The 25,670-nt window shown below is 46.0% G+C and overlaps 1 protein-coding gene across 1 annotated transcript in view; it reads left to right on the top strand.

Moving 5' to 3' along the window:
• Window positions 1-25,379, top strand: part of ZBED4 (zinc finger BED-type containing 4) — a 35,269-nt gene extending 9,890 nt beyond the window's left edge. The window contains exon 2 of the mRNA XM_054469863.2: window positions 20,266-25,379. Within this exon, the coding sequence (XP_054325838.2) occupies window positions 20,598-24,113 (3,516 nt within the window). The 5' untranslated portion in view covers window positions 20,266-20,597 and the 3' untranslated portion in view covers window positions 24,114-25,379. The remainder of the gene's footprint in view (window positions 1-20,265) is intronic.
• Window positions 25,380-25,670: the final 291 nt, after the last annotated feature.

The following is a 25,670-nucleotide window of genomic DNA, read 5'->3' on the forward strand; positions in this document are numbered from 1 at the left end:
TATTTTTCCTGCTCCAGACCTGAAATAAGCCGTTTCTTCAGCTCTGGTTTCTTTTAATGGCTTGGAAGTTTCAAAACCACAGTCTGCATGTGACAGGTGCTCACTGCTGTTGGGCTGGCCGCTGGTTCTAGGCCTCTGCTGGAGTGTGTGATCTGCTTTCTGACGGCAGGGCGTTCGCATGGGCGTGCTTTAATCTTACATCTCCGTCCTCTTTTTCCACTGAGAGTGCTGGTCTCCAGGACAGTGGAGATGAGAGAATTGGAATATCGCATAATGTCTCATCTGTTTTATCTCTTGCTACAAACATCACAATCTCAAAATAACAATGGCAGTACAACTGCCACCTATATCATTACTGAAAACAGTGAAGATATTTTTTGCCTAAGTCTTCCCATTCTGTGTAGTTATGCAGGGTCTCAACTACAGAGCACATAGCCATTACATACTACAGATGCTCCGCAACTCAGGACACGGCCACGTCCGATAAACCCATCAAAGTCGAAAATGCACTTAATACCTGATTGGAGTCTGGGCATGGTGGCTCACGCCTATAATCCCAGCACTTTGGGAGGTTGAAGTGGGAGGATCACTTGAGCCTGGGAGTTTGAGACCAGCCTCAGCAATATAGTGAGACCCCCCTCTCTACAAAAAATGTTTTAAAATATTAGCCAGGCGCAGTGACACTCAGGTGTAGTTCCGGCTACTCAGGAGGCTGAGGCGGGAGGATTGCTTGGGCCCAGGAGTTTGAGGCTACAGTGAGCTGAGATTGCGTAGTGCACTCCAGCCTGAGCGTCAGAGTGAGACCCTGTCTCCAAAAAAAAAAAAAAAAAAAAGCCCTGATTAAACCATCGTAGAGCTGAAAGATTGTGAGTCAAACCATCGATTAAGTTCAGATGCTCCTTGACTGACCATGGGGTTCTATCCCAGCAACTGCCGCCCCGTGAAGTCAGAAACCACGGAGTCCAGCTATTGTGCTGTGTTTCTCCCCGCCAAACCCTTGTTCAGTCCTAGCTCTGCAAGTGACGGCAGCCCCGGGTCTCACTAAGGGCAGGGGTGTGTTCTGAGAAATGCGTTACTCAGCGATGTTGTTGGGTGAACCTCATAGAGTGCACCTACACAAACCCAGATGGTAGAGCCTGTCACTCCGAGACTGCAGCTCTGCACAGCAGTTGCTGCACTGAAGCCTGTGGGCATTTGTAACACCGTGGTAAGTATTTATGTGTCCAAACAGAAAAGGCACAGTAAAGAGACGGTGTTCTTATCTTACGTAGCCACTGTGGGGTGCGCTGCTCTTTGCTGAGTGAGGTGTTGCTGTGCAGCACGTGACTGTGTGTGTTAAATGCTCACACGGGGGCTGGGCACGGTGGCTCACTCTAATCCCAGCACTTCAGGGGGCCAAGGCGGGCAGATCACCTGAGTTCAGGAGTTCGAGACCAGCCTGGCCAACATGGTGAAACCCCGTCTCTATTAAAATACAAAAAAAAAAAAAACCCGTCTCTATTAAAATACAGGCGTGGTGGCAGGCACCTGTAATCCCAGCTACTCAGGAGGCTGAGGCAGGAGAATCGCTTAAACCTGGGAGGCAGAGGGTGCAGTGAGCAGAGATCACACCACTGCACTCCACCCTGGGCGACAGAGCAAGACTCTGTCTCCAAAAGTAAAAAGAAATGCTCACATTGGGTCCTCATGTTTCTGTTGTGTTTTGGTTGAGGTTTGCTCTCCAGTAGATCTCTCAGGAAGGACTCATGGAACAAGATTTCTTGACTTCCTGCATCTTGATAGTAGTTTTTCTGCATTCATTGTGCTCGAAGGTCAGTTTGGCTTAGTATAAAATCCTTGGTTCCCATTTTCTTTTTTTTTTCCCTTTCTTTTTTTTTTTTCCTTAAATTTTTTGTAGAGCTGGGGGTCTCACTATATTGCCCAGGCTGGTCTCAAACTCCCAGCTTCAAGCAGCCCTCCCACCTCCACCTCCCAATGCTGAGATGATACGTGTGGGCCACTGTGCCTGGCTAGTTCACTTTTTTCCTTGAATATCTTAAATATGTTATTCTATGGTCTTCTAGAATAAAGCATTGCTGTCAAAATCATGACAGTTGTTTCTTTCCAAGTGACTTTGTACTTTGCCTGAGAGCCCAAAGGATTTCTTGTAAGTCTAGTAATTTTGTTAGAAAATAAATTAGTGTTATTAGTTGAGGATGGATTTTCTCAGTCCCTTTCACTATGTGGCTTGACAATTTCTAATTCAGGAAAGGTTTTTAAGTGTTTAGTATTCTGTTCTCTTGCCCTGTCCCCTCCTGTTTCTGGGGTGACTGTTCTGATTGTACATATGTTGGATCTTCTTTACCTGTCTTTTAAATTGGTCCGTTTCTCTTGAGTCTTTTTTAATCCCCTCATGTCTTTTTCATTAAAAAAATTGTGTTTCCCCTTCATTTATCTTAAGCTGTCATCTGTGGAGTTTGTTCTCATGTTTCTTCTTTTTTAGGTCTTCATTCTTGAAGTCATATTTTACTTTTATTTGTAGTGTTTTTGTGGGACCTATAATCTCACATCAGAATTTTTCTATCCTGATTTATGTTGTTTCTTTATATCATTTTCTTAATTTTGTTAGTTTCTTTGCAATAGGAAGTTACCGTTTTCATATAATTTGAGGTCACATTTTTCTGTGAGCGTATTTCATTACCTGCAGTGATGTTTTTCTGCTCTTTATTTTTTCTCATACCCTTCTGTGAGATTTGACAGAATTCTTTTCTGTTGCCTATTATATTAGTTTTCTAGTGCTGCTTTAACAAATTACCACAAACCGAGTGGCTTCACACAAACGGAAATTAGGAGTCTGAAATCTGAGATGGGTCTCACTGGGCTAGATCAAGATGCTGGCCGCCGTTGAACGGTGGCTGTCAGGGCAAATGCACGTTCTTACCTCTTGCGCCTTCAGGAGGCCACCTGCGTTCCTTGGCTTGCATTGGTTTGGTTTGCTGCTTCTTCTAGTGTTTTCTTTTAGGTGAGTGCTTTAAGGGAGGCTAGACTAAGCTATGATTTCGGCAGATTGGTGTATTAAATGCATTTTCCACTCCTCAGTGGAATTTTTAATTGATGATGGGTATATCAGGACAGAAGCCCCCTCGCAGTCAATATTACAAGGCCTGGAGGTCATCTTTTTATTGACTGGAGGTCATCTCTTGTAACACAAGTATGTAGAGCTTTCAGTTTCTTGCTAACCACCACTTTAGCTGCATCTCATACATTTGGTGGCTTGTATTTTTATTGTCATTCAGTTGAAAATGCTTTCCAGTTTCCCTCACAGTTTCTTTTTCACCCATGAGTTATTTAGAATTGTATTTTGTTTTCAAATAATTGCTTATTTCCCAGATTTCTTTCTTTTGCTTTATAATTTAACTCCATTGTGTTTAGAGGACTTGTATAGTTTCAGTCCTTTTGAAATGCCCAACGCATATGTTATGGGCCGGCATGTGGTCTGTACTATGGGAGGTTCTCTGGGCCCCTGAAGAAGCCAGTGTGCCAGGTGGCGGTGGGGGCGGCGGTGGGGAAGGCACCCCGGTGCGTCCACTGGGTCAGTTGGCTGACGGTGTTGCTCAAGTCTTCTCTGTTCTCGCTGACTTTCTGTCTAGTTCTGGGTGGCCTGGTAGGCCCAGCAGCTTCTCTTCATGTGAGTTTTTGCCCCAGAAAGAAGCGTCAGCTGTTTTGTTTTGCCCCAGATCGGACCTTGGACCCTGACCCTCCTCTGCTTTGCAGATGTGCAGAAAGTCACCCACCTCAGCAGCTTGGTTTTGTGGGCCGTCCAGTGATACCTGTTGGCTACTTGGGGATTATCGGTGTATCACACGCTTGGCGACGTCTTTCTTTTCCAGCTGTACAGATCGAATACCATCTAGGCCTTGTAATACTGACTGCGAGGGGGCTTCCGTCCTGATATACCCATCATCAATTAAAAATTCCACTGAGGAGTGGAAAATGCATTTAATACACCTAATCTGCCGAACATCATAGCTTAGTCTAGCCTCCCTTAAATGTGCTCAGACACTTACATTAGCCCACAGTTGGGCAGAAGCACCTGACACAAAGCCTGTTTTGTAATAAAGTGTTGAATATCTCATGTAAGAGTGTCACACCGTATGTTGTTAGCCTAGGAAAAGATCAACATTCAGAATTCAAAGTACAGTTTGTGCTGAATGCCAGTAGCTTTCACACCATCATAAAGTTGCAGATTCGTAGGTTGAACCATCATTAAGTCAGGGACCCACTTACCCATATTCATGGTTTGTCCCTTCCACTTATATTTGGTGGTTAACGGAAATACCTTGTCAGTCTTCTTTTTGTTGTTGTTGATAACATCAGAGGATTGTGGTTTTACTGTTCTAGTTTTCCTTTTATTGAGAAATTTGGGGAAACTAAAAAAATATAGGCAGTGTTACAAGCAAACAAATGAGCTTACTATATTTCAAATGAATAAAATAACTACACTTAAGGAAGGAAGCTGGCTGAGGCTGGTGGATCACTCAGGATCAGGAGTTCGAGACCAGCCTGGGCAACTTGGTGAAACCCCATCTCCACAAAAAATGCGAAAAATTAACTGGGTGGTGGCACACACCTGTCGTCCCAGCTACTGAGGAGGTTGAGGTGGGAGGATTACTTGAGCTCTTGAGGCGGAGGTTGCAGTGAGCCAAGATTGTGCCACTGCACTCCAGCCCGGGCAACAGAGCGAGACTGTCTCCTCCAACAAAAAAGAAAAATGAAAACTGACCCAAGAAACTCTTGGACACGATGTGATTATAAACCTTCAAGTGTAAAGATAAAAATTATAAATGAATTGTGATCTCCAGCTAGAAGGCTTGTTTTCTTGGTGGCCTGGGTTAGTAATCCTGCAGCTGCTTTGTGCATGTGTTGTAGGGTTGAGCAAATGAGAAAACCTGCCGGGAGAGTGGGAGCCCAGCCTTCCAGAGGTGGATTGAAACATCACAGATGCAGGTCAGGCACGATGGCTCACACCTGTAATCCCAGCAGTTTGGGAGGCCAAGGCAGGTGGATCACCTGAGGTTGGGAGTTCAAGACCAGCCTGACCAACATGGAGAAACCCTCTCTACTAAAAATACAAAAAAAAACAAAAATTAGGGTGCGATGGCGTACGCCTGTAATCCCAGCTACTTGTGAGGCTGAGGCAGGAGAATCACTTGAACCCAGGAGGCAGAGGTTGAGTGAGCTGAGATCGTGCCATTGCACTTCAGCCTGGGCAACAAGAGCAAAACTGTCTCAAAAAAAAAAAAGAGGAAAAAGAAAAATCATGGTTGTGGAAAGGGGGATGCTCAGTTTTGTGATCTCAGGGTCAGGGCAGAGTTGGCGGTGTCAGTGTGAACTTGTGGCTTTGATTCATGTACACACATGCATGTTGCTGTGTGTGTTTATCGGTTCTAGTGCTTCCGCTGGAAGGGCCTAAAGGCAGAGATACCCGTAACAGTGAGTGCACGGCTGTCTACCTCGTACCTGCATGGTGGTTATCCCCCTCGGGCCTTTTTGGCAGCGCTCTTCCTCCAGACCAGATTATTTCATCTCTGCCTGGAGAACGCTCTTGTGTGGGCTTTAATGTGAGTCACTTAGAGACACATTCTGTGTTTGGTTTGTCTGATGGTGTTTTTAGTTCCTGTTTATTCGTCAGGGAATATTTGTGCTGCTTACTGAATTCTGGTTTGGCTCTCAGTTTTCACAGCTTTGAAGATGTCATTCCTCTGTCCCCCGGTTTACGTCGTTTCTCTTGAAAAGTCAGCAGTGTATCTCATTGGTTTTTTTCTTAAAATGGCTTTCATGGAAATAATCTGATATACGTAAAAGTGGAAAGGGTAGCATAATAAACCCTGTGCACGCATCCCCAGCTTCAGAATTACCGGTTCACAGCCATTCCCATTTCATCTGTGTCCTCCACTCACTTTTTAAAAAAACTTTATTTTTAAAAATAATTTCAGCTTTGATTTTGGATTCATCAGGCGCATGTGCAGGTTCACGACGTGGTATATTGTGTGATGCTGAGTTTGGGATAAGAATGATCCTGTCGCCCAGATCGTGAGCATGGTACTCAATAGGTTGTTTTTCAGTCTTGTCCCCTCCTCCCTTCCTCCCTCCCTCACTCCTCACTCTTGCAGTCCCAGTGCCTGTGATTCTCATCTTTATGTCCCTGTGTACCACATGCTTAGCTCCCACTGATAGGTGAGAACATGTGGTATCCAGTTTTCTGTTCCTGTGTTTGTTCACTTAGGATGATGGTCTCCAGCTGCATGCATGTTGCTGCAAGGGACATGATTTTGTTCATTTTTATGGCTGTATTCCATGGTGTGGATATACCACATTTTCCTTATCCAGTCCACCATTGCTAGGCACGTAGGTTGACTCCATGTCTTTGCTATTGTAAGTAGTGCTGTGATGAACATACATGTGTACATGGGGTTTTTTTGTAGAGTGATTTATTTCTTTGGGTACATACCTGGTAGTGGCATGACTGGGTCTGATGGTAGCTCTGTTTTTAGTTCTTTGAGAAAACTCCACACTGCTCTCCTCAGTGGCTGAACTCATTGACGTCCCTGCCAGCAGTGCTTGAGTTTCTCTTTTCTCTGTAGCCTCTCCAGCATCTGTTATTTTTCTTTTTTTAATAAAAGCCATTGTGATGCGTGTGAGATGGTTATCTCGTTGTAGTTTTGATTTGCACTTCTCTGATGACTGTTGATGTCGAGCATTTTTTCACGTCTGTTGGCCACTTTTATGTCTCCTTTCCAGAAGTATCTGTTCATGTCCTTTGCTCGCTTTTTAATGGGGTTATTTTATTTCTTGTTAAGCTTCTTATAGATTCTGGATTTCAGACCTTTGTCAGATGCATAGTTTGCAGATATTTTCTCTTATTCAGTGGGTTTTCTGTTTATTCTGTCAATGGTCTTCTTTTCTGTGATAGTTTCAGCTATGCAGAGGCTCTTTAGTTAGGTCCCAGTTGTCAATTTTTGTTTCTGTTACAATCCACTCAATTATTTTGAAGCAAATACCCGAAATCATAATTCACATAGCTACATTTCAGTAAGTATTTTTAAAAGATAGATTTTTTTTTTTTTTTTGAGATGGAGTCTCACTCTGTCACCCAGGCTGGAGTGCAGTGGTGCGATCTTGGCTAACTGCAACCTCCACCTCCAGGGTTCAAGCAATTCTCATGCCTCAGCCTCTCAAGCAGCTGGGATTACAGGTGTGCGCCACAAGGCCTGGCTAATATATATTTTTTTAGTAGATATGGGGTTTCACCATGTTGGCCAGGCTGGTCTCAAGCTCCTGGGCTCAAACAATCCATCTGCCTCAGCCTCCCAAAGTGCTAGGACTACAGGCGTGAGTCACCGTGCCTGGCTTAGAATTCTCTTTTAAAAGTTAATTTATCAGCACTTTGGGAGGCCAAGGCAGGTGGATCACAAGATCGGGAGTTCGAGACCAGCCTGGCCAATATGGTGAAACCCTGTCACTACTAAAAATACAAAATTAGCTGGGCGTGGTGGCACGCACCTGTAATCTCAGCTACTCAGGAGGCTCAGGCAGGAGAAAGCTTGAACCTGGGAGGCAGAGCTTACAGTGAGCCGATATTGCCACTGCACTCCAGCCTGGGCGACAGAGCAAGACTCTGTCTCAAAAAAAGAAAAAAAGTTACATTTTCAGTATAATATAGTCTGGTAAGCGTGCAGCAGCATGACGTCTAAAACAATGTACCTACCCTGATTTTTTAAAAAGCTTGTTGCTAAAAATGCCAACAGTCATCTGAGCCTTCAGCAACTCATAATCTCAGCTGGGAGGAGATGTTGCCTTGGTGTCCAGGGCTGCTGACCAATCAGAGTGCAGATTGCTGAAGGGTGGGGTGGCTGTGACAATTTCTTTTTCTTTTTTTTTTTTTTTTTTGAGACGGAGTCTTACTCTGTCACCCAGGGTGGAGTGCAGTGGTGTAATCTCAGCTCACTACAACCTCTGCCTCCTGGGTTGAAGCGATTCTCCTGCCTCAGTAGCTGGGATTACAGGTGCACGCCAACATGCCCAGCTGATTTTTGTATTTTTAGTAGAGACGAGGTTTCATCATGTTGGCCAGGCTGGTCTCGAACTCTTGACCTCGTGATCCACCTGCCTTGGCCTCCCAAAGTGCTGGGATTACAGGCATGAGCCACCGTGCCCGGCTGACAATTTCTTAAAATAAGACAATGAAGTTTGCCACATCGATTAACTCTTCTATGAAAGAGTTCTCCATAGTATGCATTTTACCCACAGTAGAACTTCTTTCAAAATTGTAGTCAAACCTCTCAAATCCTGCCATTGCTTTATCAATTGTGTTTATAGAATATTCCAGAATCTTTGTTGTCATTTTAACAGTGTTCATAGCATCTTCACCAGGAGTAGATTCCATCTCAACAAACTAGTTTCTTTGCTCATCCCTAAGCAGCAGCTCCTCATTCACTCAAGTTTTATCCTGAGAGTACAGCAATTCCGCCATATCTTTGGGTTCTGTGTATAATTCTAGTTTTTGCCATTTCCACCAAATCTGCAGTTACTTCCTCCATTGAAGTCTGAGCCCCTCAGAGTCATCCATGAGGGTTAGAATTAACTTCCTCCAACCCATTCTCCTGGTAATGTTGGTATTTTCCCCTCCCAGGAATCACACATGGTTTTGTTTTTGTTGTTTTTAGAGACGTGGTCTTGCTCTGTCACCGAGGCTAAAGTCACGATCACAGGTCACTGCAGTCTCAACCTCTTGGTCTCAAGCGAACCTCCCGTCTCAGCCTCCCAGGTAGCTGGGACTCCAGGTGTGTGCCACCAGGCCTGGCTAATTTTTTAATTTTTTTTTTTTTTCCCCGAGACGGAGACTCACTCTGTCGCCCAGGCTGGAGTGCAGTGGCGCGATCTCGGCTCACTGCAACCTCTGCCTCCCAGGTTCAAGCGAATTCTCCTGCCTCAGCCTCCCGAGTAGCTGGGACCGCAGGCACCTGCTGGCTAATTTTTTTCTATTTTTAGTAGAGACAGGGTTTCACCATGTTAGCTAGGATGGTCTTGATCTCCTGACCTTGTGATCCACCCGCCTCGGCCTCCCAAAGTGCTAGGATTACAGGCGTGAGCCACCACGCCCAGCCAATTTTTTAATTTTTTGTAGAGCTGGGGTTTTGCCATGTTGCCCAGGCTGGTCACAAACTCCTGAGCTCATGCAGTCCACCTGCCTTGGCCTCCCAAGGTGCTGGGATTACAGACATGAGCCACTACAGCCAGGGATTTCCTTCAAGAACTTTCCTTTGCATTCACGTCTTGGCTGTTGGTACAAGAGTCCTCGCGTTGGCCTCTCTCAGCTTTAGACCTGCCTTCATCACTAAGCTTAATCATTTCTATCTTTTGAAAATGAGAGACGTGATACTTCCTTTCACTTGAACACATAGAGGATTAATTGGCCTAATTCTAATTTCTTGTGTGTCTCAGGGAAGAGGGAGGCTGGAGGAGAGGGAGAGAGACGGGGAACCGCTGGTTGATGGAGCAGTCAGGACACATGTTTATCAATTAAGTTCACTGTCTTATATGGGTGTGGTTTGTGGTGCCTCACATTAATTACAATGGTAGCATTAGAGATTACTGATCACAGATCACCATAACAGATATCATGATAATGGAAAAGTGTGAAATAGTGCCAGAATTACCAAAATGCGACAGAGAGATGGAGAGCCCGTGCTGTTAGAAAATGGCACCGATGGACGTGCTTGATGCAGGATTGCCACAAACCTCCAATTTGGGGGAAAAAAAAAGTATCTGCAAAGAGCAGTAAAGCCAGGCGCGGTGATACGAGGTGATATGAGGTATTGGGTCTTCCCACCTCCTCACCCCCACCCTGCAGCTCCAGGAAGGGCTGAGAGAGAGTCAAGACCAACCTAGAATGAGATGTCTGTTTTGAAGAGAGAACAGCTGGGTTCTTCTCGACCCACAGAGATGCACGGCCCACCTTGTAGGTTGGAGCGAGGAGCGTGGAGGGCAAGATCATCCTGGAATGGGAACATAAGGGCTGGGGAATGGGGCGGCGCTGCCACCAGGGAGGAGAGATGCCTGAAATTAGAAAGGACATTCCTGGGGAGCTGGCCTGTGCCGAGAACAAGAATGAGCTTGAGTCCTGTGACCTCTCTAAACTCTCTTACTCTTCAGCTCTAGTACTGTTTTGTAGAGGCCTTACAACCTTTATGACATCGATAGCCCTGTCTTCTGCCCATCAAGGCAGTTCTGATTTTCTCTGACAGCCGCCTCCTGCCTGGGCAGACTCCCATCCAGTGCTGGGTAGAATATGCTGAGGGGAAGCACCCACTCTTTCACTGATGAGGATGATGGGAGCTGCACTGTTTTCCGGATGCCTCTCATAAGGCTGAAGATGTTTCCTTCTGTTCCTGGTTTGTGCAGAGTTTTTGCTGTGAATAGAGGTGAAAGTGTTGGCAAATGTTTTTCTACATCGAATGACGTGCCCATATGGTTTTCCTCCTTTTGCTAATGTATTGTTTTAATTTTTTTTTTTTTTTTTGAGATGGAGTCTTGCTCTATCTCCCAGGCCGGAGTGCAGTGGTGCAATCTCGGCTCACTACAACTTCTGCCTCCCGGGTTCAAGCGATTCTCCTGCCTCAGCCTCCCAAGTAGCTGGGATTACAGGGGCCCACCACCATTTTTGTATTTTTAGTAGACATGGGATTTCACCAGTTTGGCCAGGATGGTCTTGATCTCTTGACCTCATGATCCAGCTGCCTCGGCCTCCCGAAGTGCTGGGATTACAGGTGTGAACCACCACGCCCAGACTTTTTTTTTTTTTTTTGAGACGGAGTCTCACTCTGTCACCAGGCTGGAGGGCAATGGCTCGATCTCAGCTCACTGCACCTCCACCTCCCGGGTTCAAGCGATTCTCCTGCCTCAGCCTCCTGAGTAGCTGGGAAAACAGGTGCGTGCCACCATGTGTAGCTCATTTTTGTATTTTTAATAGAGATGGGGTTTCACCATGTTGGCCAGGCTGGTCTTGAATGCCTGACCTCAGGTGATCTGCCCACCTTGGCCTCCCAAAGTGCTGGGATTACAGGTGTGAGCCACCCCACCCGGCCTGTTTTAATTTTTTGACTATTAAACCAACCTTTTATTCCTGTGATAAATCATGACGTATTATCTTTGATACATAGTGCTTAATTTAATTTGTTACAGTTTTGTTAAGGATTTTTTTTGTATGTTCATAGGGATATCAAGTTGTTTCTTTTATTGTAATGTCTTTGCTGGTTTTGGTATCAGGGTAATGCTGCTGATAGAAAGAATTGGGAGGTGTTTCTTCCTTCATTTTCTGGAAGAATTTGTATTTTTTCTTTCTTTAATGTTTGGTAGAATTCACCACTGAAGTCATCTGGGCCTGGGAGTTTCTCTGTGGGAAGGTTTTTCAACTATAAGTTCAATTTGTAAATAAAAGGCTAATCAGCTTATTCTTGAGTTTTTGTAGTTTTTGTCTTTCAAGTAATTTGTCCATTTCATCTGAGTTGCAGAATTTATTTATTTTTTTTCTTTTTTTTTGAGACAGAGTCTTGCTCTGTCACCCAGGCTGGAGTGCAGTGGTGCCATCTTGGCTCACTGCAGCCTCCGCCTCCCGGGTTCCAGGGGTTCTCCTGCCTCAGCCTCTCAGGTAGCTGGGATTACAGGTGTGCGCCACTACGCCCGGCTAATTTTTGTATTTTTAGTAGAGACAGGGTTTCACCATGTTGGCCAGGCTGGTCTCGATCTACTGACCTCAGGTGACACCTGTCTCGGCCTCCCAAAGAGCTGGGATTACAGGCATGAGTCACCACGCCCAGCTTGTCCATTTCATCTGAGTTGCAGAATTTATTTTTATAAAATTTTGTATATGTTTCCTTATTATCCTTTTATGTCTGTAGGATCTGTAATGATACCCCCTCTCTCATTCCTGGTCACTACCAGGAGTTCTGTCTTCATTTTTTTCTCTAATCAATATTTGTAGAAGCTTATCAATTTTATTGCTCTTTCCCAAGAACCAGAGTTTGGTTTCATTGATTTTTTTCTTTTTTTTTATTTCATTGATTTCACATCTTTATTGTTTTTTTCTTGCTGCTTACTGTGGGATTAAATTTGCTTTACTTTTGTGATTTTTTTTTTCTTTGATACTGCGTGTAATATAAAAGTGTCGTTTATTTGAAAATAGTTTGGATTTTTTCAGATATTATTGTATTGCTGAGGTTTTATTCAGTTCCTTTGTCACAAACCGTTCTTTGATTTTGGTTCTTTTAAATGTGTTGAGGCTTGCTTTATTGTCCAGAGAAGAGTCTGTCTTGGTGAAGGTTTTGTGTACACTTGTAAATAATGTGTATTCTGTTGTTGTTGGACTGCTCAATAAATGTCCATTAGGTCAACTTGGATAATAGTGTTGTTTTGAATCTTCCGTATCTTTACTGATTTTTATGTACTTGTTCGTTACTTATTGAATAGTTCTATGGAAATCTCCATCTGTGATGGTGACTTATCTTGTCTCCCTTTAGTTCTGTCAGCTTTGCTTCGTGGTTTTGAAGGTCTCTTTGCAGGTATATGCACCTTTGGGAGAATGCGCTCTGGATGAATTGACCCCCTTGTAATTTTGTGATGTTGTTTGTTATATTTAGTACGTTATTCTTAAATCTTTACCCGGTATTAACGTCGCCACTCCAGCTTTCTCTCGGTTTGTATTAACATGGTATACCTTTTTCCATCCATTTGTTTTTAACCCTTTTCCTGTTTGCCCTGAGAACACTCACCAGCAGTGCTTGCAGCTGCAGCGTTTACCCCGAGATAAGTTTGCCACGAAATCTCTCGTTTTCATGATGACTTCTGCATTGCTCGAGTATATCGACTTTGGAAACAAAGACCTCATTCTATTTATGGCATTCTGTTTTTAGTAGTGGTATTTCCATTTACAAAATATAGGAATTCTCAGTTGCTGAAAACGTCAAATCCCAGAAGACACAGCGTTCCCACATGTGGTGTTAACATCGTTCTCAGTTGCTGGCCAAAGATTCCTTTGATGAATCCAATTTTTGCAAAATAGATGATTCTGATGATTCAGATGACTCTGATGTTAGTTCTGTTTAGAAATAATTCCAAGAACAGTTTTTATGTTTTATTTTCACATTGAAAATCAGTCAGATTTACCTCAGCCTCAAAGAGTGTGTTTATGTAAAAGTAAATGAGCGCTGGCAGTGAGCTGCAATTTTTTTTCCTAAATGAGAAAAAGATTAAGCTATTTGTGTCTTTATGTTTAAAGCGTGTTTCTTGTAGGCAGCATATAGGAAGTCTTGCTTTTTTATTCATTCTGACAATCCCTGTCTCTCTCAAAAAAACAGCTTTATTATTTATTTATTTATTTTGAGATGGAGTTTTGCTCTGTCGCCCAGGCTGGAGTGCAGTGGCATGATCTCAGCTCACTGCAACCTCCATCTCCCAGGCTCAAATGATTCTCCTACCTCAGCCTCCCAAGTAGCTGTTATTACAGATGTGTACCACCACACCTGGCTAATTTTTGTATTTTTAGTAGAGACGGGGTTTCACCATGTTGGCCAGGCTGGTCTTGAACTCCTGACCTCGTATGATCCCCCCCCAACCTTGGCCTCCCAAAGTGCTAGGATTACAGGCGTGAGCCACCACGCCTGGCCTAAAAAACAGCTTTATTTGGGTATAATTGATATACAATAAACTATACATATTTACAGTGCATAATCTGATAAATATATATCCATATCCATATAGTATGCATAAACAGCTGCTATGAACATTTGCATATGAATCTTCATATGGACATGCTTGTGTATCCATAAACTCATCCTGCAGGCGGCATGGACACACGCATCCCTCCTGACTGTGTCTTCTGCCCCTCGTGGCCCCTCCTCCCGCGATCACAGATCTGCCCTTTCGCCTTCCACACTCTGCACGATTGTTTCGAGATTCATCCGTGTTGCGTGTATCCATTCATTCTTTTGTTATTGCTGCGTAATGATCCATTGTAGGGCTGTATCACAATTTGTCTTCTAGTTTTTAGATATTACATATAAAGCTGCTGTGAATTTTATATGTAAGTCTTCATACAGAGGCCAGGCGTGGTGGCTCATGCCTGTAATCCCAGCACTTTGGGAGGCCGAGATGGGCGGATCACCTGAGGTCAGGAATTCAAGACCATCCTGGCCAACATGGTGAAACACCGTCTCTACTAAAAATACAAAAATTAGCCAGGCGTGGTGGCAGGCACTGTAATTCCAGCTACTCAGGAGGCTGAGGCAGGATAATCGTTTGAACCCGGGAGGCGGAGGTTGCAGTGAGCCAACGCACCACTGCACTCCAACCTGGGTGACAGAGTGAGACACTGTCTCAAAAAAAAAAGTCTTCATACAGAGATAGGCTTTCATTTCTCAAGAGTAATAGTAACTAGGAGTGGAACAGCTGGGTTATGTGGTCAGTATAAACACCGAAGAAGAGATTGGTGGAACGAATAGAGAATCCAGAAATAGATCCACACATATGCGAGCAACCAATTCTCAACAAAGTTACATGGACACTTAATGCAGAAAGGATTGTCCTTTCAACAGATTGTGTTGGAACAGTTAGACGTCCATGTGCAAAAAAATGAACTTCAATCCTTCAAAGATCTAAATATAAAACTATAAAACTTCTAAAAGACAACACAGAAGAAAGTCTTTGAATTAGGCAAAGATTTCTTTGGTACAAGCCCAAAAGCACAATCCATAAAGAACAAATGAGTGAAGTGGACTTCATCAAAAGTAAAAACTTGTGCTCTTCAAAATACACTAGTAAAAGAATTAGAAGACGAGGTGGGTGGATCACCTGAGGTCAGGAGTTTGAGACCAGCCTGGCAAACATGCTGAAACCTTGTATCTACTAAAAATAAAAAAATGAGCTGGGAGTGGGCCGGGCATGGTGGCTCATGCCTGTAATCCCAGCACTTTGGGAGGCCGAGGCGGGCAGATCACGAGGTCAAGAGATAGAGACCATCGTGGCCAACGTGGTGAAACCCCGTCTCTACTAAAAATACAAAAAAATTAGCCGGGCATGGTGGCGCGTGCCTGTAGTCCCAGCTACTCGGGAGGCTGAGGCAGGAGAATCACTTGAACTCGGGAGGTGGAGGTTGCAGTGAGCCGAGATCGCGCCACTGCACTCCAGCCTGGCCACAGAGCCGGGACTCCATCTCAAAAAAAAAAAAAAAAAAAAGCAGGAGTGCAGGGGCGTGATCTTGGCTCACTGCAACTTCCGCCTCCCGGGTTCAAGCGATTCTCCTGCCTCAGCCTCCCAAGTAGCTGGGACTACAGGCACGTGCCACCACGCCCGGCTAATTTTTGTATTTTTAGTAGAGACCAGGTTTCGCCATATTGGCCAGGCTGGTCTCAAAACTCCTGAGCTCAGTTGATCCGTCTGCCTCGGCCTCCCGAAGTGCTGGGATTACAGGCGTGAGCCACCAAACCCAGCTTAATTTTTGTATTTTTTTGCAGAGACAATGTTTTGCCATGTTGCCCAGGCACACACCACCATATCCGCTCTTACAATAGCTGTTTTAATGTCCTTGTCCACTAATTTTATTATTTGTCTTATGTCCAGGTGTGTTTCTATTGGTTAGTTTTTCTCCTGGTCAGTGTCTGGGCCTGTTTCCATTGGTTGTTTTTTTTTTCCTCCTAGTCAGTGTCTGGGCGTGTTTCTATTGGTTGGTTTTTCTCCTGGTCAGTGTCTGGGCGTGTTTCTATTGGTTGGTTTTTCTCCCAGTTAATGTCTGGGCGTTTCTATTGGTTGATTTTTCTCTTGGTCAGTGTTTGGGCCTGTTTCTATTGGTTGGTTTTTCTCCTGGGCAGTGTCTGGGCGTGTTTCTATTGGTTGGTTTTTCTCCTGGTCAGTGTCTGGGCGTGTTTCTATTGGTTGGTTTTTCTCCTGGTTAATGTCTGGGCGTGTTTCTATTGGTTGATTTTTCTCCTGGTCAGTGTTTGGGCCTGTTTCTATTGGTTGGTTTTTCTCCTGGGCAGTGTCTGGGCGTGTTTCTATTGGTTGGTTTTTCTCCTGGGCAGTGTCTGGGCGTGTTTCTATTGGTTGGTTTTTCTCCTGGTCAGTGTCTGGGCGTGTTTCTATTGGTTGGTTTTTCTCCTGGTTAATGTCTGGGCGTGTTTCTATTGGTTGGTTTTTCTCCTGGTCAGTGTTTGGGCCTGTTTCTATTGGTTGGTTTTTCTCCTGGGCAGTGTCTGGGCGTGTTTCTATTGGTTGGTTTTTCTCCTGGGCAGTGTCTGGGCGTGTTTCTATTGGTTGGTTTTTCTCCTGGGCAGTGTCTGGGCGTGTTTCTATTGGTTGGTTTTTCTCCTGGTCAGTGTCTGGGCGTGTTTCTATTGGTTGGTTTTTCTCCTGGTCAGTGTTTGGGCCTGTTTCTGTTGGTTGGTTTTTCTCCTGGTCAGTGTCTGGGCCTGTTTCTATTGGTTGGTTTTTCTCCCGGTCAGTGTCTGGGCCTGTTTCTATTGGTTGGTTTTTCTCCTTGTCAGAGGTTGTGTTTTCCCGCTTCATTGCAGGTCTAGTTTTTGTTTGTCAGCCATTTCGGATTTTACTTTATTGGGTGCAGGATTTTGTTATATTCCTTTAAATGCTGTTGAGAGTTGTTTTAGGTTGTAGTGAAGTTAGTCATAGACCGTTTCCGCCTCTTGAGGCTGGCGTTTAAGCCGTGTTCGGGTGGCTCCTAACATGGCTTAAAAGAGCGGCCGTTGTTGTGAAGCCCCCTGTTCAGTCCGGATCCTTCTGACCCTGCTTGCTGTTCACTCTTGTTGGTGGAAGCTGTTCCCAGCCTCCAGGAAGCCCTGGCAGTTCTTTTTCCCGTTGGTTCTCTCAGGGTGGTTTCCTCAAGTGCAGATGCAGATCAGTATTCAGCCAAAGACACGAGGAGCCTCCGCAGGTCTGCGTAGCTCCCTCCTCCCCCGCGCTCGGGACGCGCTCGAGACCACCCGGCTCTGCCGAGCTCCGACTCCCCGCCCCGCAGCCTGGAAGCCTGGAAGCCCCGCCGTGAGCGAGGGCAGGTGGGGCTCCCTCTTTAGCTTTCGCGCTTCTGTGATCTCTGTCCTGTGCTTTCTCTTCTCCAGTGTCTGAAAACGTCGTTTCGTGCACGGCGTCTGGCTTATGAGTTGTCCGAGGTAAACCTGGTTTCCTTTGTTTTGTTCATCATGGCTAGAAGTGGAAGTGACTGTGAGTCCAGCTTTGTTCTTTCTTTCCAAAATAATTTTATTTATTCCTGATTCTTTGTATTCCCATATCAGTTTTAGACTTCTGTTTATCAGCTACTGCAAAAAGCGTTTTGGAATTTTGACTGGGATCATATTGAATTTATAGGTCAATTTGGGAAAATACTGATATCAACATTGAGTTTTCTTTTTTTTTTTTTAATTTACTTTTTTTTTTCCTTTCTTTTTTTGAGACAGAATCTCGCTCTTTTGCCCAGGCCGGAGTGCAGTGGTGCTATCTCAGCTCACTGCAAGCTCCGCCTCCCGGGTTCATGCCATTTTCCTGCCTCAGCCTCCCGAGTAGCTAGGACTACAGGCACCCGCCACCGCGCCTGGCTAATTGTTTGTGTTTTTTTAGTAGAGACGGGGTTTCACCATGTTAGCCAGGATGGTCTCGATCTCCTGACCTCGTGATCCACCCGCCTCAGCCTCCCAAAGTACTGGGATTACAGGCGTGAGCCACCGCGCCCGGCCCAACATTGAGTTTTCTAATCTATGAACTTGGTATATTTTTCCATCTATTTAAAAGCTTTTAATTTCAGCAGTGTTTTGCAGCTTTCAGTGTACAGGTCTTGTTTTTAAGACTTGTATACTTGTATACCTGTATACTAAAACAAGCATATTTTTAAAAATTTATCTCATTTCATGCTTTCATGCTTTTGGACATTGTATGTGGAATTTAAAAATGTTTCATTTTCTGGCCAGGCGCAGTGGCTCACGCCTGTAAACCCAGCACTTTGGGAGGCTGAGGCAGGTGGATCACTTGAGGTCAGGAGTTCAAGACCAGCCTGGCCAACATGGCGAAACCCCGTCTCTACTAAAAATACAAAAGGCATTAGCCAGGTGTCATGGCACACGCCTGTAATCCCAGCTACTTGGGAGGCTAAGGCAGGAGAATCACTTGAACCCAGGAGGCAGAGGTTGCGGTGAACTGAGATTGTGCCGCTGCACACTGCAGCCTGGGCGACAGAGTGATCCGTCTCAAAAAATTTTTTTTTCATTTTCTAATTCATCTATAGAAATAGAGTTGCTGTTTTTTTGAGACAGGATCTCACTGTTGGCCAGGCTGGAGTGCAGTGGCACAATCATAGCTCACCACAGCCTCAAACTTTTGGGTTCAAATCATCATGCCTCCTCAGCCTTAGCAGCTGAGATACAGGCATACACCACCGCACCTGGCTAATTTTGTTTGGTTTGTAAAGACAGAGTTTCACTGTTACTCAGGCTAGTCTTCAAACTCCTGCCCTCAAGTGATCCTCCCATCTCAGCCTCCTGAGTTCCTGAGTAGCTTGGGACTACAGGCTCACCATACTTGGCATTTTTGTTTGTTTTGTTTTTTGTTTTGTAGAGAACAGGGTCTTGTTTTTTTGCCCAGGCTGATCTCAAATTTGTGGTTTCAAGCGATCCTCCCACCTCGGCCTCCCAAGTACTAGGGTTACAGGCATGAGCCACTGCGCCTGGCCTGTGTTAATTTTTTATTTTTCTTTTTTATCTGGCTGTACTTTGTAGAACTTAATGGGAATGCTTTTCAGAAAGAACCTGCATTTATTTCTGGTGGGAGCTAGCAGTTTTTATTAACCTTGGAACACTTTTTAGGGCGACCGTACATCTTGCTTTGCCACAGATAGGTTTGGCTTAAGCCTGTTTCCCCAGCAGTATTATTAATAGCTCCCTTTCACTCTCAGAAATGCCCTGGTTTAGAAAATACATGATGTGGTGACTTCAGTTCTTGATTCCTGCATGGTGGAGGAATGTCAGGTTCAGCTCCTCCCTGTGGGGGTGACCCATGTTGACCAGGCTAGGGATGGCGTACCTCTCCTGCCCATTTGCCACTCCCTGTGTCCCTTGAAGAGTTCTCCTACTTTCTGGCATGCCCAGTAATACCTTAAAAAGTAAGTCTGTGGCGGGCGCATTGGCTCGCGCATGTAACTCCAGCACTTTGGGAGGCTGAGTTGGGAGGAGGGCTCACGCCCGGGAAGTCGAGGCTGCACTGAGCTGTGGTCGCGCCACTGCACTCCAGCCTAAGTGACAGTAAAACTCCGTCTCTTCAAAAAAAGTTTGTTAGAGGTTTTCTAGAGTCTCGTTTTATTATAGAATATTTATGCTGCAGTATTACTGAAAACATGTTTTTGTTGCTACTTGGTTTTAGTTCCTTATTAAACTGCTCCGTCTCCTACCCCACATGACTCCATTGTCCTCTGAGCTTCGGCTCAGTTACACCCTTACAGCTCCTGCCCCTGTTGTCTATCTTGCCCTGCTCTCTCCTGTCTTTGTAACACCATGTTCCTTCACTTCCAGCATTTACCATAGCTGGAATCTCATGGTTCTTGGCTGTCAGGTCCCGTGACTGTCTCCTCTTGGCTGCATTCCAGCACGGCGCAGCGTCACTTGGGGACGGGGCATTGAATGGGTGACAGAAGGACGGGCTGGAAGCGGTTTACACCCACGGGATGCCTTTCCATTCTTAGATGCAGGAGCCACCATGGTCCGTTTTATATTCAGCTTTTCGTCTGGGTTGATGATTTCATACGTTAGCTAGAGTTTTTCAAATTCGTATTTCATGTATCAGGTCTTCTAGCAAGGTAGGATGAATAGATTTCAAGGAATTCAGCTTTACTGATTGTAGCAGCTATGAGTACCTCTCATGAACTGTTTGAAGGATGAGGGCATAAATTCTAGATGAAGCAGCCTCTTTATACCATTCTAAGTTTTAATTCATGTTCCCCAATCCTTTATTAATAGGCCACTTGCATTTTTTTTCATGTCTCTCTTTTTTGCTTCTTTTGCAGTTTGGGGGTATTGTCATTGTGTAAATGGATTGCAGGAAGTCAGAGAACAAGTTTTTCTATTCCAGTTTTCCATCATACAGTTTTTTTCTGTACATATTTAGGCTGAGGGAGCCATGGCGGTAGAGGTTAAAATGTGTGATTTAGTTCCGTGCTTAATTTGATTTCATCTCTTATAGGTAATGCACAAGGGTCACACGTATGCTCTCAAGATGATCAGGCAGGTCCTGTCCTCAGGACCAGAAGCACAGAGTCTCTGCTGCACACATCGTTGTCTACACCCTGAGTATTTAGTAGCAGGACTCCTGGAAAGCAGTGATCTATGCTTTAAGACCATGAGTCGCAGATTCTTTTTTTCAGTGCTATTTATGATTAGCCATATTTCTAGAAACATCCTGAAAGATGGAATTATGATGAAAAAGTGAAGATAATCTACATTCGGGGGCACAAATTAGCATTTGGATCAGTTTTTTATGAACCTAAGATACAGCCGGAGTAGTTATGGTCAGTCATGGAGAATAACTTGAAAACTTGTCCCAAAGAGGACGGTGATTTCGTTTCTGATAAAATAAAGTTTAAAATAGAAGAGGAAGACGATGATGGAATTCCTCCTGATAGTTTGGAAAGAATGGACTTTAAAAGCGAGCAGGAGGACATGAAGCAGACAGACAGCGGTGGGGAGCGAGCGGGCCTCGGCGGGACGGGCTGCAGCTGCAAGCCCCCAGGGAAGTACCTGTCTGCGGAGAGTGGGGATGACTATGGCACGCTGTTCTCCCAGTACAGCAGCACCCTCTACGACGTGGCCATGGAGGCCGTGACCCAGAGCCTCCTTTCCAGCCGGAACATGAGCTCCAGGAAGAAGTCTCCAGCCTGGAAGCATTTTTTTATCTCTCCCCGAGACAGCACTAAAGCAATATGCATGTACTGTGTGAAGGAGTTCAGCAGAGGCAAAAACGAGAAAGACTTGAGTACCAGTTGTCTCATGAGGCACGTGAGGCGCGCACACCCGACCGTGCTCATTCAGGAAAATGGCAGCGTGTCTGCCGTGTCCTCGTTCCCCTCTCCCTCACTCCTGCTTCCACCACAGCCTGCGGACGCGGGTGACCTCAGCACCATCCTCTCACCCATCAAACTTGTCCAGAAAGTGGCGTCTAAGATCCCGTCCCCTGATCGAATAACAGAGGAGTCTGTGTCTGTAGTTTCTTCTGAAGAAATCTCCTCTGACATGTCCATTTCGGAGAAGTGCGGCAGAGAAGAAGCCCTGGTGGGGTCGTCTCCCCACCTCCCTGCTCTCCATTACGATGAACCTGCAGAGAACTTAGCGGAGAAGAGCCTTCCACTTCCGAAGAGCACCTCCGGGTCCAGGAGAAGGTCCGCTGTCTGGAAGCACTTCTATCTGTCGCCACTGGACAACTCCAAAGCTGTCTGCATTCACTGCATGAACGAGTTCAGCCGGGGGAAGAATGGGAAGGACCTGGGCACGAGCTGCCTCATCAGGCACATGTGGAGGGCGCACCGCGCCATCGTGTTGCAGGAGAACGGGGGCACAGGCATCCCGCCGCTGTACTCCACCCCTCCCACTCTGCTGCCTTCCTTGCTGCCGCCGGAGGGGGAGCTCAGCTCTGTGTCCTCGTCTCCGGTAAAGCCGGTCAGAGAGTCCCCTTCGGCCTCCTCCTCCCCTGACAGGCTGACTGAGGACCTGCAGTCTCACTTGAACCCTGGAGATGGGCTGATGGAAGACGCGGCGGCCTTCTCATCTTCCGACGACGTAGGGGAGGCCTCGGCATCCTCTCCCGAGAAGCAGCAGGCTGACGGGCTGAGTCCTAGATTGTTTGAATCTGGTGCCGTCTTCCAGCAGAATAAAAAGGTCATGAAGAGACTGAAGTCGGAGGTCTGGCATCACTTCTCCCTGGCCCCCATGGACAGCCTCAAGGCCGAGTGTCGGTACTGCGGCTGCGCCATCAGCCGGGGGAAGAAGGGTGATGTGGGCACCAGCTGCCTGATGAGACATCTCTACCGGCGCCATCCAGAAGTTGTCGGGAGCCAGAAGGGCTTTCTGGGTGCGAGTCTGGCAAACTCTCCGTATGCCACTTTGGCCTCTGCAGAAAGTTCCTCTTCCAAATTGACTGACTTGCCAACAGTGGTCACAAAAAACAATCAAGTTATGTTTCCTGTTAATAGCAAAAAGACCTCAAAGCTGTGGAATCATTTTTCTATTTGCTCCGCAGACTCCACGAAAGTCGTGTGCTTGCACTGTGGCCGGACCATCAGCCGGGGGAAGAAGCCGACTAACTTGGGTACCAGCTGTCTTCTGAGACATTTACAGCGGTTCCATAGCAACGTGCTGAAAACCGAGGTCTCCGAGACGGCTCGGCCCTCCTCTCCGGACATCCGGGTGCCGCGGGGCACAGAATTATCAGGCGCTTCCTCCTTTGATGACACCAATGAGAAGTTTTACGATTCTCACCCAGTTGCCAAAAAAATCACAAGTCTCATAGCTGAAATGATTGCACTTGACCTCCAGCCATATTCTTTTGTAGACAGTGTTGGCTTTAACAGGCTGCTTGAATACTTGAAACCTCAGTACTCCCTCCCCGCCCCTTCCTACTTCTCCAGGACAGCTATCCCAGGTATGTATGATAATGTGAAGCAGATAATTATGTCCCACCTTAAGGAAGCTGAGAGTGGTGTGATCCACTTCACGTCTGGAATATGGATGAGTAACCAGACCCGTGAGTACCTGACCCTCACGGCCCACTGGGTTTCCTTCGAGTCGTCAGCCCGGCCGCGCTGTGACGACCACCACTGCTCGGCGCTGTTGGACGTGTCGCAGGTGGACTGTGACTACAGCGGCAACAGCATTCAGAAGCAGCTGGAGTGCTGGTGGGAAGCGTGGGTGACCTCCACCGGCCTTCAGGTGGGCATCACCGTCACCGACAACCCCAGCATTGGGAAGACGCTGAGCGAGGGGGAGCACTCGAGCGTACAGTGCTTCAGCCATACGGTGAACCTGATTGTCAGCGAGGCCATTAAGAGCCAGCGGATGGTGCAGAACCTGCTGAGCCTCGCCCGGAAGATCTGCGAGCGGGTGCACCGGTCGCCCAAGGCGAAGGAGAAACTGGCCGAGCTGCAGAGGGAGTACGCACTGCCTCAGCACCACCTCATCCAGGACGTCCCGTCCAAGTGGAGCACGTCCTTCCACATGCTTGAGCGGCTCATTGAGCAGAAAAGGGCCATTAACGAGATGTCTGTCGAGTGTAACTTCCGAGAGCTGATCAGCTGCGACCAGTGGGAGGTCATGCAGTCCGTGTGCCGTGCACTAAAGCCCTTCGAGGCTGCGAGCCGGGAGATGAGCACGCAGATGTCCACCCTCAGCCAGGTCATCCCCATGGTGCACATCCTCAACAGGAAGGTGGAGATGCTCTTTGAGGAGACGATGGGCATTGACACCATGCTACGCTGTCTGAAGGAGGCCATGGTGAGCCGCCTGTCTGCCACCCTCCATGACCCGCGGTACGTCTTCGCCACGCTGCTGGATCCTCGCTACAAGGCCTCCCTGTTTACGGAGGAGGAGGCGGAGCAGTACAAACAGGATTTAATCAGGGAACTCGAACTCATGAATTCTACCTCAGAGGACGTGGCTGCCTCCCACAGGTGTGATGCCGGCTCCCCGTCGAAAGACTCTGCCGCAGAGGAGAACCTGTGGTCACTTGTGGCCAAGGTGAAGAAGAAAGACCCAAGAGAAAAGCTGCCTGAAGACATGGTGCTCGCGTATCTGGAGGAGGAAGTGCTTGAACACAGCTGTGACCCGCTCACCTACTGGAACCTGAAGAAGCCGTCCTGGCCGGGGCTGTCCGCGCTGGCCGTCAGATTTTTGGGCTGCCCCCCGAGCATCGTCCCTTCAGAAAAGCTGTTCAACACGCCCACTGAGAACGGTAGCCTTGGCCAATCCAGGCTCATGATGGAACATTTTGAAAAACTTATCTTTTTGAAAGTGAATCTTCCCTTAATATACTTTCAGTATTGAAACTCACGACGGCGCCACTAGGCCAGAGGCGTGGCTGCCCCAGCATTAGCAGCCTGTACCAGGTCTGTGACCCGCTCCGCCCAGGGCCGTGCACGACATCAGACCAGGCACTCTCAGGGCCGCTCTCCAGCTCACCACAGTGTCTCCACGTGCCTTACCCCTTCTCCTTCAGGCCAAGTTTCACGGGGTGTTTTATTAAGATGTCCACTAGAAATAGCTTGTCCTGTCAACTATGAAATATGGTGACTAGATTTTAATTCATAACTGTAAAGTTTTTTAAAGTTTTGGGTTAGTAATTTGTTTTACTAGAATGACAAAGAAGATGTAAACAATTTTATTCTGTAGGCTTTTTACTCAATTATGTACAAACCACGAATCAGGTACTGTATTTTAGTTAAGCATTGCTTTAATTGCAACAGAATAGCTTTTGTGGCTATCAAATGAAATCTGTAAATAGGAGGTGGAGGGCAAGCCATCTTGACTGAGCAGTTTTTAACCGCAGGTTCTAACGTGTCCCGCGGAGTACAGATAATATTCTGGAAGGTAACTGTTAACTACGACAGAGACGTGGCATTTGGAAACGAAACTTAGATGTTTCATGGAGCTTATTTTGAGAACTTTCCCATTTCAGGTTTCTGCATTCAGGCTTTACATGGTCAGTTAACTCAGAGATACCCCAACTGTTTATCATCAGCTCCTCTGAAATGTGATCCCTTTGTAACTGTGCTCATCACTTCGCCAGTGCGTTCGATGACACGCTGATGGCAGGTGGTCCCTGCTGAAACCCCCACGCCTCTGCTTCAGCATCTCCACACTCTGAAGCTGTCTTTCAAAATGTGTGCACTGACCCCCTTGTTTGATTAAATTTGTGTAAAAATTTTTTAGAAGAGATGGCTTATTAACAGGGAAGAAGCTTGTTATATTACAGTTGTAAGAATAGCCTTAGGTCTTTAGATTTTTTTATGATAGGGAAGATGCAGCCATCACTGGGATATTTTAGAATCCCAAGGACATCAGAATGAAGTATCAGTTGTCAGATTATTTTAACAATTATGTCTTCAGAGAAAAAAAGATTCATTTTCTCATTTTAAACCAATTAAATATTCTGGGTGAGACAAATCACTCATTTGCCTACGACCTTTTAGAAAAGTTGTTTTGTTGAAATACTGTACCTACGCTTAATCTAAATTTGCATTGACTATGTTTTAGTGTATTTATAAATGGTGAACTCAGTTTCTGAAATTAAACTTTTTATTTGCAATTTTCTAGTGCTGGCAGACACTGGCTTTTTATTTTTAGGATAAGAAAACAGGCATATTCTTTGTGGTCCATTATCTAGAGCCCATACTCGGGCAGCATTTGAAATTTCACCTTAACCCCAGACAGGGCTCTGGGGAAGTGGAGATGTAATTCTTACAACAACAGTTCTGATCATGGTCATGGTGATGACTTTCCAGGTCTCGTGTGCAAGTGGTGCCAGAATGCAGGAGCCAGTGGGCAGCCCTGAGGGGTTGCCTTGGCCGTAGCCTCTGTGCACGCTCTTCCTGGTGCCCTCTT

This window comes from Pongo pygmaeus, chromosome 23, assembly GCF_028885625.2.
Source record: "Pongo pygmaeus isolate AG05252 chromosome 23, NHGRI_mPonPyg2-v2.0_pri, whole genome shotgun sequence".
NCBI lineage: Eukaryota > Metazoa > Chordata > Mammalia > Primates > Hominidae > Pongo > Pongo pygmaeus.